A 12,846-nucleotide genomic window follows, 5' to 3' on the forward strand; every position below is an offset into this window, starting at 1 on the left:
CACTGCACTCTCGGGAGCTCGCAGCAGCTGTGCTCACACCAGGCCTGAGCGCCGGCCTTTATACAGCAGGGGGCGGACCGAAATGAGAACCTGCAGGGAGGAGGCGGGAAGTTGCGCCCGCCGCCATGGGGGAGGGGAAGACTTTAAAAAAAAAAAAAAAAAAAAAGCGCCTCTTGTGTCCCTGTCTATGTTTTCTAAGGGAACTAGCTCCTCGCCCTGTGTTAAGAGTTTGGAGAATCAAGTACACAATCAATACACTGACATTGTACAAGATACAAAAAGCTCATCGACCCCTAACAAGCCGTTATCTGGTCCAGAGAGGGCACTGCAGGAGCTGCTAAAGGGCTTTGGTGGTCACACTTGCTAACATGGAAACCGTGTGGTTACTTTGTGTTCCTTCTCTACAGTGACCACATTTCAAATAGTATTTTCAGCTAAAACTTTCAAAAAAATCTTAATATCTGTAATTTTTTGTTGAGAATTTGTCATAAGAGCAGCTTCAGTCTGTGAATTATTTGCATTGCCTTGTGAATCCTTTTACATTTAAAGTCATTTTTCACATATAAGTGGATTTTTCTTCACTACACTTAGGGTCGTTACTGAAATTACTATTGAGGCTATGTTACATTTAAGCTTTGTTTATATTGAAATTTCATTGTCCCTATTGCCAACCTCATTGTTCTCAAATATTTTCTATTCTATCGACTTTCGCCAATTATTTTTATTTTAAATCCAAGTGCTTTGTGAAGTTTGAATAAAATCTTTGAGACCGGGGGTTCATCTGTGACTGCTTTGTACAATACTCTCTGTATGATACAAGGAAATGAACAACACTTTTTCTTTTGATCTCCTTAAATTTTTTTCCCACAACTTCTAAATTAGGATCTGTCAAGAAAATTCGTGGAAAGAAGCTATATCTTCAAAGACTGGTTGGTTGACAAGAACTACATGTATGAGAGGTATGCAAACTTGGAGTGTCACAGATCCTGGGCCTGGTTGCTCCTGAATGTGGTCCTATATGTCTAAACACTTTGTGACTAATAAAAAAATTGCAACCTCAACATAGCAGACCAGTAGCTTCCACCAGTCCAAAAGCCAAGAATGTCATCAGATAGTATCTGAGATCTGCAGAAACATTCTCCCACATTGCGGTAAATGTTTCTCTGATGAGCCCACCAATGTGTTTAAATCTAGCTTTAACTATGACTTTGATTTACAACTTCATAAAAACACTTTCCACATTGGAGCATGAAATTTGGAGAAACCTCTAGTATGAAGTGTTTACTATTTCCTTTCATGTGTGAGTTGTGTGGATTTTTTTGTTTTTCTGTATCTCTGTCTCTGCTTTTGTCTCTCTGTCCGTGTGTGTGTGTGTGTGTGTGTGTGTGTGTGTGTGTGTGTGTGCGCGTGTGTGTGTGCTTGTGTTTTAGGAATCCAGGAGAGACAATAAATTTGGCTTGAACCCAAATGCTGGCACTTGCTCTGGAGGTATCCCATACCTCCGCTTTCTCAGAGAAAGACCAAGTCTCATGAGAAAAAGAAATTAATAAAAAGTGACATAGCAGGTTGCTTTTCCCTCTGAGTTTCAAATGTGTCATTTGAACACTGTCAAACATGAAGATCTGATTGTAAAATCCCAAGCAGGCTGGGAGAACCAACAGGATAGACAAGGTTTATGATTGGTGGCCTGATCCTGTCTTCCATCAAGTTCCACATGTACAAGAATGATGTCTGCTATGTTCTGTCCATGTAATGGGAGATTGGCACAGGACATAACAAGCAGTAGGCACACAGCCTGTGAGATGACAGGGAAACTTAGACCTCCAATTGCCTCTTTTAAAATCAGGTGTATATTTCGTGTCTCTGTACCATTGCCAACAATTCCAGAACAGGATGTGTGACACCTAAAACGGAGGCTGATGTTACCGAGGAATTCATCTATAGACCTTGCAGGATCCTCTATCCACCCAGCCACTTCTGCGGCCCCTACATGACTCTTTCAAAGTAACTGCTACCCATATATACTGCAAATATAAGTCTAGTAATAGTCTTAGTACATCATTTTTAAACCTTTCCCTTTTAGAGTTGCTTTCTAATTTCTTCGGAGTCAGTAGAAATATAGTAAATTGTCTATTTTCTGCATTATATTTTTAAGTCCATTGGCAGCAGACTTTAACTTCTCTTAACCTCAGCCTCCTTAAAACCTTTGCCAGTTTTATTTCACATGGACGCTCCAAGTTTCACTCAATACCAACCCACGAAATACTTAAAACGCTTTACAAAAATATTCTTCTGCAATGTAAAAAAGCAAAATTAAAACGGGAAAGAAGGATGCCTACGTCATCCTATAAATGCTGTGGGAACCAAGAAATTCTGTTGGTAATTTGCTATTCCTACAATGCTATACAGGAACATACACAATGCTTAGTATAAACTTCCTGGCCTGAAACATTAAAAGCTAACAAGACATTAGTACTTTCAGGCCAATAAGTTTGTACTGTATTATAGGTAACGTGCGATTAAATTGGCCAGTTCCTTGGAGGAATAAACCAGGGCTCGGTTGACCTGAGTGTCCTCTTATACAGTGTTGCACCCATCAGCCCAACTACCATTCTAAGCAGCACAGCTCCTCCAAGTGTGTATGGAGGTGGCTCTGAAAAGAGCCTTTGTTCTCAGATGAGCTCGTTAAGACTTATTTGCCCTTGGCCTTGTGGTGGCTCTCGGTCTTCTTGGGCAGCAGCACGGCCTGGATGTTGGGCAGGACGCCGCCCTGCGCGATGGTGACGCGGCCCAGCAGCTTGTTGAGCTCCTCGTCGTTGCGGATGGCCAGCTGCAGGTGGCGCGGGATGATGCGCGTCTTCTTGTTGTCGCGGGCCGCGTTGCCCGCCAGCTCCAGGATCTCGGCCGTCAGGTACTCCAGCACGGCCGCCAGGTACACCGGGGCGCCGGCGCCCACGCGCTCCGAGTAGTTGCCCTTGCGGAGCAGCCGGTGCACGCGGCCCACGGGGAACTGCAGGCCGGCCCGGGACGAGCGGGTCTTGGCCTTGGCGCGAGCCTTGCCGCCCTGCTTACCGCGTCCAGACATGGTAGTTGTGCGAATAGAACCTTCTCAGAGATAAGTGAGAAACGGACACTCGCAACATTTATACTCAACCCAGGGAGTGGAAAAGTAGCAATTTCATTGGTTACATTGAAACATTTCACTTAGACCAATAACACAGTTGCTTTGAAAACCCCTTGCTATGATTGGGTACTTAGTGGATGACGATGGCTAATTCGCGCTAACCAAAGGCACAAGTTTGTTTAAAAAGCGCTCCAGTGCCCAGACACTACTGTTCAGTGTTTCTTGCTTGAGATTCCTCTTTCCTAACTCACCATGCCTGAGCCCGCCAAGTCCGCTCCCGCCCCGAAGAAGGGCTCCAAGAAGGCCGTGACCAAGGCCCAGAAGAAGGACGGCAAGAAGCGCAAGCGCAGCCGCAAGGAGAGCTACTCGGTGTACGTGTACAAGGTGCTGAAGCAAGTGCACCCTGACACGGGCATCTCGTCCAAGGCCATGGGCATCATGAACTCGTTCGTGAACGACATCTTCGAGCGCATCGCGGGCGAGGCGTCGCGCCTGGCGCATTACAACAAGCGCTCGACCATCACGTCCCGGGAGATCCAGACGGCCGTGCGCCTGCTGCTGCCCGGGGAGCTGGCCAAGCACGCGGTGTCCGAGGGCACCAAGGCGGTCACCAAGTACACCAGCTCCAAGTGAGTTCGTGTAACTCACACCGAACCCAAAGGCTCTTTTCAGAGCCACTCACTTTGCTGAAAGGAACTGGCACTTTGCAAACTCTTAAGGGAAAAGTGTTAGTTGGAGAGGCTCAGTGAAAGACACCTTGAGGCACTAGTATTCAAACAGCACCTGTTAACTTCGTTTCTATGTGCAGTGTTATGTAGGCAGTCTTTTGTTTTAACTTACTAAAACCGAAAGTTTGTGCCCCTTAGTGTTCTATTAGTGGGTTCATTAGCCAATCACGGTGCTGCGCGGGCAGTTTCAAAATTTAAGCACCAGAGGTAGTGGAATGTTTCCCTGCCATTCTTGGTCCTTTCATGCTCAGTGTCAACCGTTTCTGGTACTTAGAACAAACATAACAAGGAAAAGTGCGGCCTTTGCCTGCTGTTTCCCCATTCTTATGCTGGATTGTCAAAATGAGTTTTTCAGTTTAAATATGCAATAGCTTAGGTGAAACATTTTAAATTTTCCTGGAATCTTCATGAACATGCTTCCACAAGGAGTTTATTTTGCTCAGTTTTTTGGTGGTATATTTTTATGTGATTAAGTGTATTCTAGTGACTCCCAGCTGTTCTCATATTCTGAGTACACAGGCAGCAGGAGATAGGTTTGGATTAATTGCTTGATTAAAGGACATGGCCTTTCAGACAAACTAGAAGTAACTATATGTATCTTTATTTTTTAATTAATTAATAGGGGTAAATTAACAATGCATGCCGTACACAGAAGGAAATGGCTGAAATAAATTAATTTCAGGGCTATATTTCAGCGGATTCACATACAATAGCATTTAATAAAATCTAAGCCGAATTAGTTTTGAACTTCATGTAGAAACGTGTGTGATTACAAACTTTAATAATATTGGTAAATGAAAATGTAAACATAGTTCACAGAGACAACTTGAGTGACACTTCAGAGCCTCTGAAATCTCTTTGGAAACAGAAATTTGCTCTTGGATGTCTTGACATAATTTGCTGTGTGTGTGTGTGCGCGCGCGCGCGCGCACGCACGCTCGCTCACGTGTTTTCTATGTCATCTTTGTTGTCAGATACTATATGATAGTATATATACAATAGAGGGAAAGAACCTGTGTAAAACGTCTCAGCTTCGTTACACTCTGTATAAAGAAAACACTTGAGTACCTATTTTCTCTATTATTATTTTCTGTTAGTCGGAGGAGGAAGAGAAAATGCTGATAGAGGCCAGTCACAAGGCTCATGGATACAGGTTTGGGCTAAAGTTATGTGTGAAACGTCAGGGTTGAGTTGATCAAAGGATTCAGCTTATGTGGGAAGAATAAAGAATAAAAGTCTATTATTCTTCACCACAGTGCACTGTTACAGCTCTAATCCAAAACAAACCGTTCATAAGGTAACAAACTATAATGGGAATAAGGTCTCATTCCAATGCACAGGAGAAACAACTGAACCACATTCCAGTCACATCTAAATGGCAATTGTTTTTGCAAACTAAAAATTTGGTGACCTAACATCATCGAGACTGTAGTCAGTGATTTCGGCTGACAGTATGTTATCTATACGCCTTCGCATGTTTCAGAAGTTCTGAGTCAGAATGAAGCCTTTGAATATACGGTCCATGCGGGATGCGCCAGCCGTGGGAGCCGTGGCAGTGATGGTGGTCATTCTCCGCACGTGGACAACAGTCCTTTTTCATTTGATCCAATATAGGATAAAGCATAGGTATAGGGGGAGACGCTCGCCGCGTTTTTTCCACCGGTACGCCAGCCAGACACCAGTCTACGCTCGGAGTTCTCTGGGAGCTCAAATTAACAAGATGAATGTTTTTAAAAACAACTGAAACAAGGCACATGTTTTTCTCAAACTGATTCAAGTCGGTTCTCCCGTCATGAACAAACAAGGACGAGGAACACATGCTGTACTGACACATCCTTTATATAAAAGAGAACAGTCTCATTGTGAATAGTCTTTTTCCTTACATTCCACTTACAGGGCCCAAACGTTATACAATGCCAATCCTAAATTTCCTAAGTTCCAAAGACATTCTTGAGTAGCTCCTCATTCCATATGAGCAGGGGGAGGGGACACCCCACCCCCGTGTCATATTAACCCCTCATACCCGTGACTATGGGTGGGTGATGTTGGTCTTATTACGGAACTATCATAATTCTTTGCCTTTCTGTTTGGTGTGAGCAACACCTACAAGCCTTCAGTCGATGAAGCTGTGATAAGAACTTTGCATCCCTGGTCCTCTACTTTGTTCCTAGGGTGACCGTTCACTTTACTCTGAGACAGACAACAGGAGTGTGGCAAGGGGGAAATGAGGTGGAATGAAAGGTAGTTATATCTCCATGGAACCCTTCAGCTACTAACATGAACAGGTTCTTCCCTTTGGTTTTTGTCTCAATTCAAATAATAATCATCCCTAGATATATTTTTCAAACAGTGAACCTCATGTCCACTACAGATATGAATTATTTCTATCCATGTTTCACATGATGAATTCAAATTCAAATACTCTTCATTGGGAAATAAAGAACCTCTAGTGTCCTAGGGTCCTAGAATTCAGAGACATCAGAGTGAGTGGCCTTCCTGGACGGCCTTCTCCAGCACAGAGAGGAGAGCTTCACTTCATTCCAGATTATGAACCATCTTTTCTCCTGCACTGGCTAATTTTTTCAACTGCCCCCAGGAAGGAAACGTGCAATCCACTATGGAAGGTAGTGGTTTCACAATTGTATTAGATGTCTGGCCCAAAGTCAGATAAGCCATTTGTTGAGAAGGCAAGTCAGGGACAAACTGGTCCCATGTGTATTTCTCAATTTCATCTGCCTTCCTCGAAAACAATGGTCACTTGAATCTGTGAAAACATAAACATCCCCTTTCCCCATTATAACATTATTGTTTTCCTTTTATAAAATTCTTTCTCATTACACTAAACAGGTTGTAATATATCACCCTCAACACTTTCTCCAGTAACAGTTGAATTTTAGCAAGCATAAAATAAAATCATCATTTTTACAATTTAAAAGTTTTAAAGTAAATAAGACTCTAATATGATGTTTCTAGAATTACGGGCCATCTTTCCCCTTTTGTTTAACATCACCTTTAATGTTCTGTTAGAAGTTTCAATGCTGGCCTGTCTTTGGGAGTCCTAAGGGATACTCATAATATTTTTAATATTCCAATGTTGTAAAAATTCTTTAAGATTCTGTGAAATATAAACTCTAACATTCACCATTTCATTTTGTTAAGGAATACTCATAAGATTAAAAGCTTCTTTTCAATGTAATATAACTGATGAAGCCTTTTCATTACATAATGCAGTAGTCCATTGAAATGCTGAAAATGTATCTATAGAATTATGGATATATTGCAACTTCAAAAATGTAATGTAGATTATATCCAATTGCTATGTCTCACTTGATATTACCAGAACATTATTACCAGAAGGCAATCAAGGCCTATGAAATGTTTAACTGATTTCACAATTTAAGGCTGGAAATTTGGTCTTTTGCACACAAAAGGATGGGGTTTGTAAATACTTTAGAAATATCTTTTTTTTCATAAGAATATCCAAAATTTTCAAATGTATCACCTTCAATTTATAAAGCATTTAAAGTATATACACTGTTGAATCAAAAGGTTCATGCTTAATGATAAGACCAATAATAACATCTTAATTTTAAAAACTAAATATAGTTCTGTTTGAATAATGATTATTCCTGGATCTGGCATGGCCTAGGTAGGAATAAAATGACAAAGTTCCTGCCCCTGGGACAGGGCCATCAAATGTGGACATCTAAGAAAGTCGATGGCTGTCATGGAAATAAAGCTTGTTTATATAATAATGTACATATTTTCACATTCCTCCAAGGAATGTCCTCTCTGTTAACATTAATGAACCAGGAGGCAAAGCTGGGGCTAATGTCTTAGCAAAATGGGATCTTCATGACAGTCCTTAAGGCTGTGGAAAAGAACTCTAAAAACATGAGGTTGAAAATGTATAATTTCTCAACTATACAAAAATGTAAGGATTTGATATGGATTGTGTAAGGAGCTTCACAGATCTAAGGAACAAATGCCAGCTTGTTAGAAAGATACAAAGGCAGGCAGATTCCTGAATTCAAGGTTAGGCTGGGACACAACAGGGTTAGGCCCAGATGTGGTAGAAATGGCAATTTCAGGATGGGGACTCACCCAGCTAGCTCACAACCTCAGTGCTGAACAGAGGCAGTCAGATTTCTGAATTCTTTTGCAATGTTAAAAGAAGTGTGAGTTTGCAGTCTCCTAAGAATCAAGGGCCTGGGGTCAAGGGATGCAGATTCCTAGGATAATCAAAAGGAAACCTGGAGTAAATGATTGGACTGAATTGTAAAATAAACGAAAGGCTAGACCAAAACTCTGCTGGAGTGGAGCTATCTAGAGAAAGTTTTTAGAATAGCAAAAAGAACCATTTGGAGAACTGTGTCCAGAGGAATAAAAAGATGGGACTGTCTGGAGGTCTGCAGAAAAAAGCAGATCAGAGAGAGAGAAAGCAGAATAGTGGGGAAGCAGGCTGGAAATTGGTCCTGGGCTGTCAGCTTGGACCCACGACTTGACGTGAGTCCCTTGGTTCCCTGCTCCCAAACACCACTTCTCTCAGAACCCCTCTCCAAGCCAAGGCTGGTCCTTGTCAGATGGTTAGTTTTTTGTATGTAATCACTTAAAGCTATTTGTTAATTTTCATTAATTTTCCAAAGATCCTGTTGTTGCCTTCATAGTTTAAATTAAAAGATACAATAAAAAGCAGAGGATTTAATGGGGCTAATAAGTTTTAAGTTAACTTTTTGTTATTGCTTTTACAGACATTTTAAACTCTGCACAGCAAACTTACAAACCCTAAGGTACGTTTATATTTAAAAATGTTTTAGAGAGTTAAAGCCAAGAGTATGAGATAAGCAAAGGTAATTTCTGTGTAAGGGCCTGAAAATCGCTGAAGGAAAACTCCAGACTCAGTATCCAAAAACAAAGAGCATGTACTCTGCAGAAGCAACCAGCATTCCCGGGGAATGGGAGAGGCAACTCATGAGAAAGACCTGGGCTTCAGGCAGCTAGTTAGAAAATGCCCCACCACATGTCCAGAAACAAGGGCAATGGGTCAGCAGTTTCCAGCCAGCCCCAAAGCCTGGTAATGGAATCTTCTTAGGGATAGAATATGACAAAGCCCACCTACCTCAGGATTCCCCAAAGTTACTTTAAATCAGGTCTGTGATCTCACTTTGGGGGTGTCAGGGGGTATCTGGGTAATGGGAGATCCCAACATGATGGACTTCTGAAAAATAAACACTCTTTGTGTTTACTATTTGAGAAAGGGGTGTCATTCTTCAGTGAATCATGGACCCTTATTCTGTATGGCTCTTGGCCAGGCCACCTAGGGACAAGTTGCAGTTGCCCTCCCCCTCCCTGGGACTTTCCAAACACCCAAGAATGTCGTGAGGCTCTTAGCAAGGTTAAGTTGTCCCTGCTCTGAGACTTTCTCAAAACACCCAGTTTTGAGAAAAAAAAAAAAAAACAAGGACAGAATTTACTGGTTGACAGCCACAAGGTCTCATGGAAAAGCACCATCATCATCATCAGCCTAAACCCCCTCATCCAATGAATCCAAGGGTCGCTGTAACCCACCAATGAGACACCACCACCCCATGCTGTCACTGAAATCTGCCCTCAGAACTGTATAAAATTGTGTACTTTAAATCCTCGGGGTCATCTCTGTCCTGCTTGCAGAACGACCCCAGTGCACTGGACGTATTAAACCTCTTGCCTATTGCATTGTTCACAGGCTCTGTATCTCTGTGGGAGTGGACACCCGATCATTGGGCCACGCAGGTCCAACAACACAACCATTCTTTAAATGGAAACCCCAGACAAAAGCACAAAGACCTTCTTACAAGGAAATGGGGGACCTTTCTATAAGGATTAGGTAAACTGAAATTTCATTGGTGAGTGCTGGGAGGTCACAGGTGATCAGTGGTCTACATTCCTATGTCATGAATGTTCAACCATGTGAAAAAAAATAGGGCTGCTCAGCTCAGATATGCCATTCTGAGAGAAGTTATTTCCCCATCTTTGTGGTTGTCCCCAGGCTGTTCCTTGGGAGAGGGTCTTATGATCTTGTTCTGGATTTTAGGTCTGTTCCTGAAGCTGGGGCCTTACTGCCAATTTTGAAATCAGGCCTGGTCCTCAAAATGGCAACAAATGAGATTTATATTATGCTTTCATCTATTGAGAATAGTCTATGGATTTGTTTTGCATTGGCTTGGTTTTGGTTTTTGAGACAGGCTTTCCCTGTGTAGCTATCCTGGAACTCACTCTGTAGATTACGCTAGCCTGGAACTCAGAGATCTATCTGCCTCTGCCTCCCAAGTGATAAAGCACAGAGTGTGTTTTTCCAGGCTGTTCTGATGTTTTGTTGTGTTTTGACTCTGTCCCAGAATCAAATGGCCTTTTGACCCAGGACAGAGATTTGAGAAAACATTTTAAACAAGCATGCTTAGGTCTGGAGAGGGTGAGGCATAACCCAACTTCAGAGTCAACTTTTTAATAAAGTAGAACAGCATAAAACAATATTATCCATACCCAAAATACATCTGAATCCCTGCAACACTGAATCAACTGACCAGAAGGAGGAGCCAGTACAAAGAGACAACAAAGAAGGATCAGAGATGCAATTTTGTGGGACGTAAACAGTAGACTTGATTGAGCAAGCCGACTAGAGGGACAGAGACTGAGCAAGCCCCACGAGAGAGCTGGGAGAAAGACCTACAACAGAACTTATACAGACAAATACAGGACAACACAGCTACATTTTAAGGGAGTCCCAAATGGGATTCACTTCACCTTAACAAATACAAACAGTTGCAAGCATCCTCCTCTGTATCAGTACGGCTCTGGCAGAGCCTCTGAGGAGGCAACCATATCAGGTTCTTGCCAGTAAGCACTACTTGGCATCAGCAATAGTGCTTGGGTTTATTGGGCACATATGGGGTGTATTTCCAGGAGTATGCATGCAGCTAGCCATCAGACTGAACACAAGGACCCCAGTGGAGGAGGTAGAGAAAGGACTGAAGGAGCTGAAAGGGTCTGCAATCCCATGGGAAGAACAATATCATCAACTAACCAAACCCACTCTCAGGAACTAAAACACCAACCAATGAGTTCACATGGAAAGACCCATGGCCCGAGGTGCATATGCAGCAGAAGATAGCATTTTCTGACATCAGTGGGAGGAGAGGCCATTAGTCCAGCGAAGGCTCATTTTTCAAGCATAGGGAAACGCCAAGGTGCTGAGGTGGGAAAGAGTGGTTGGGAAAGGGAGCACCTTCATGGAGGCAATGTGGGGGGAGGAGATAGGATTGTGGAAAATAGATAGCATCTGAAATATAAATGCAGAGAATTTCCAATAAAAAAAATTGGGGAGAAAATACAAACAATAATAATCAGACAAACAATGGCAGGACCCTCACCCAGCCCAGAATACTGACAATGAAAGGCATCAGGGACACAGAATTGCCTACCCAAAAGTCAACAGGGTGTCCCTTATTTGATCTACAGTGGTAGTAACATTATCTTCTTGACTTTTCTCCACCTAAATTATGAGCTTTTGTCACTGTGTTTAGAATTGTAAATAGCACTGACTTCTAGAATGGCTCTTATTAAAACCTCCCAGCCATATGGGATTAAGCAGTAATTAGGTGTACTGGCTGGTTTTGTGTCAACTTGACACAAGCTGCAGTTTTCACAGAGAAAGGAGCCTCAGCTGAGGAAATGCCTCCATGAGATCCAGCTGTAAGGCATTTTCTCAACTAATGATCAAGGGGGGAGGGCCCAGCCCACTGTGGGTGGTGCCATCCCTGGGCTGGTAGATCTGGGTTCTATAAGAAAGCAGGCTGAGCAAGCCAGGGGAAGAAAGCCAGTAAGTGACATCCCTCCATGGTCTATGCATCAGCTCCTGATTCCTGACCTGCTTGAGTTCCAGTTCTGACTTCCTTTGGTGATGAACAGCAATGTGGAAGTGTAAGCTGAATAAACCCTTTCCTCCCCAACTCACTTCTTGGTCATGATGTTTTGTGCAGAAATAGAAATCCTGACTAAGACATTAGGGGTGAGTCCTTGTAAAATTCCTTTTCCATAAGTGAAATGTATTCCATAGTAACTATTTCCTGTTTAAAATCTCTAAAAATTTCATAAGTTAATAGAGGATGACTATAGTGTATTTGTCCTTGAAGATACTGAGTTTGGGGTAATTTGAGTCACAGTTACAGAAAAGGTGTTCATATCTCGGGCTGAAGGACTTCTTTCTACTGATCATTTTTTAATAAGGACTATAAGAAGGTCTTACATTACAGTCCTTATTTATCACAGAAATGTGCATATTATGAGCTAATTGTTCAATTTTCATAATCCTTTATTTTGACTTTTAGATGCTACTACTTCATCTGATTCAGAACTTACAAATTTGTTATCTATTTCTATATTAAATATTGAATAATTGACTGGTTCACAGTTGTGGCCCTATCCTTAAACTGATGCATATTTATATTCTTTTGCTCAGAAGAGACTCTTGGCATTTTTGGAAGGGAAGGGAAGGTTGAGAAGTAAGGCGTCAGCAGCAAACCTATAATCCTCATTAATACCTTTCTCTTCTTCAAACCATTTAAGTGTTTGTCTGATTATTTCTATTATCCATTTCTACTTATTTAGTTTGTGATGGGTTTAAATCCTGGGGAAAACTGAGCAAAGAGGCCAAACAGGTATGAAAATGCCATCTTTCTAGAGCCTGTTTAAAGGCTTTCAAAACTTAGTCCCATGTGTTATAAACTGAGAACCACCTTTCCACATGTATTTGCTGAAATAACACTGTAGATGCAAAGTGTTTAACCTTAACACCTAATCCTTTAATTTGATCTTTTAATAAATCTATGTACTAGTTTTCAACAGAAGGATTCCCCATAATTGCCTGTGGATTGATGTTAAGACGATATATAATTGGATAGAAGAGAAATGGGCAGCAAAGATCGTGGAGCGGAAGTGGAGGCAGAGACAGGATGG

General features: G+C 42.0%; 2 protein-coding genes across 2 annotated transcripts; one reads left to right on the forward strand and one right to left on the reverse strand.

Moving 5' to 3' along the window:
• Positions 1 to 2,692: 2,692 nt before the first annotated feature.
• LOC308421573 (histone H2A type 1-B) lies at positions 2,693 to 3,085 on the reverse strand (the record flags this gene model as incomplete). Its single annotated transcript, XM_080917978.1, has 1 exon — positions 2,693 to 3,085. One exon carries the CDS (start codon positions 3,083 to 3,085, stop codon positions 2,693 to 2,695), a length of 393 nt encoding a protein of 130 aa, XP_080774104.1.
• Positions 3,086 to 3,376: 291 nt separating this feature from the next.
• Positions 3,377 to 3,757, forward strand: LOC308421582 (histone H2B type 1-C/E/F/G/I; the record flags this gene model as incomplete). Its single annotated transcript, XM_080917986.1, has 1 exon — positions 3,377 to 3,757. One exon carries the CDS (start codon positions 3,377 to 3,379, stop codon positions 3,755 to 3,757), a length of 381 nt encoding a protein of 126 aa, XP_080774112.1.
• Between the last annotated feature and the right edge of the window lie 9,089 nt (positions 3,758 to 12,846).

The sequence above is a fragment of the Micromys minutus genome (genome assembly GCF_963924665.1).
Source record: "Micromys minutus genome assembly, chromosome: 6".
NCBI lineage: Eukaryota > Metazoa > Chordata > Mammalia > Rodentia > Muridae > Micromys > Micromys minutus.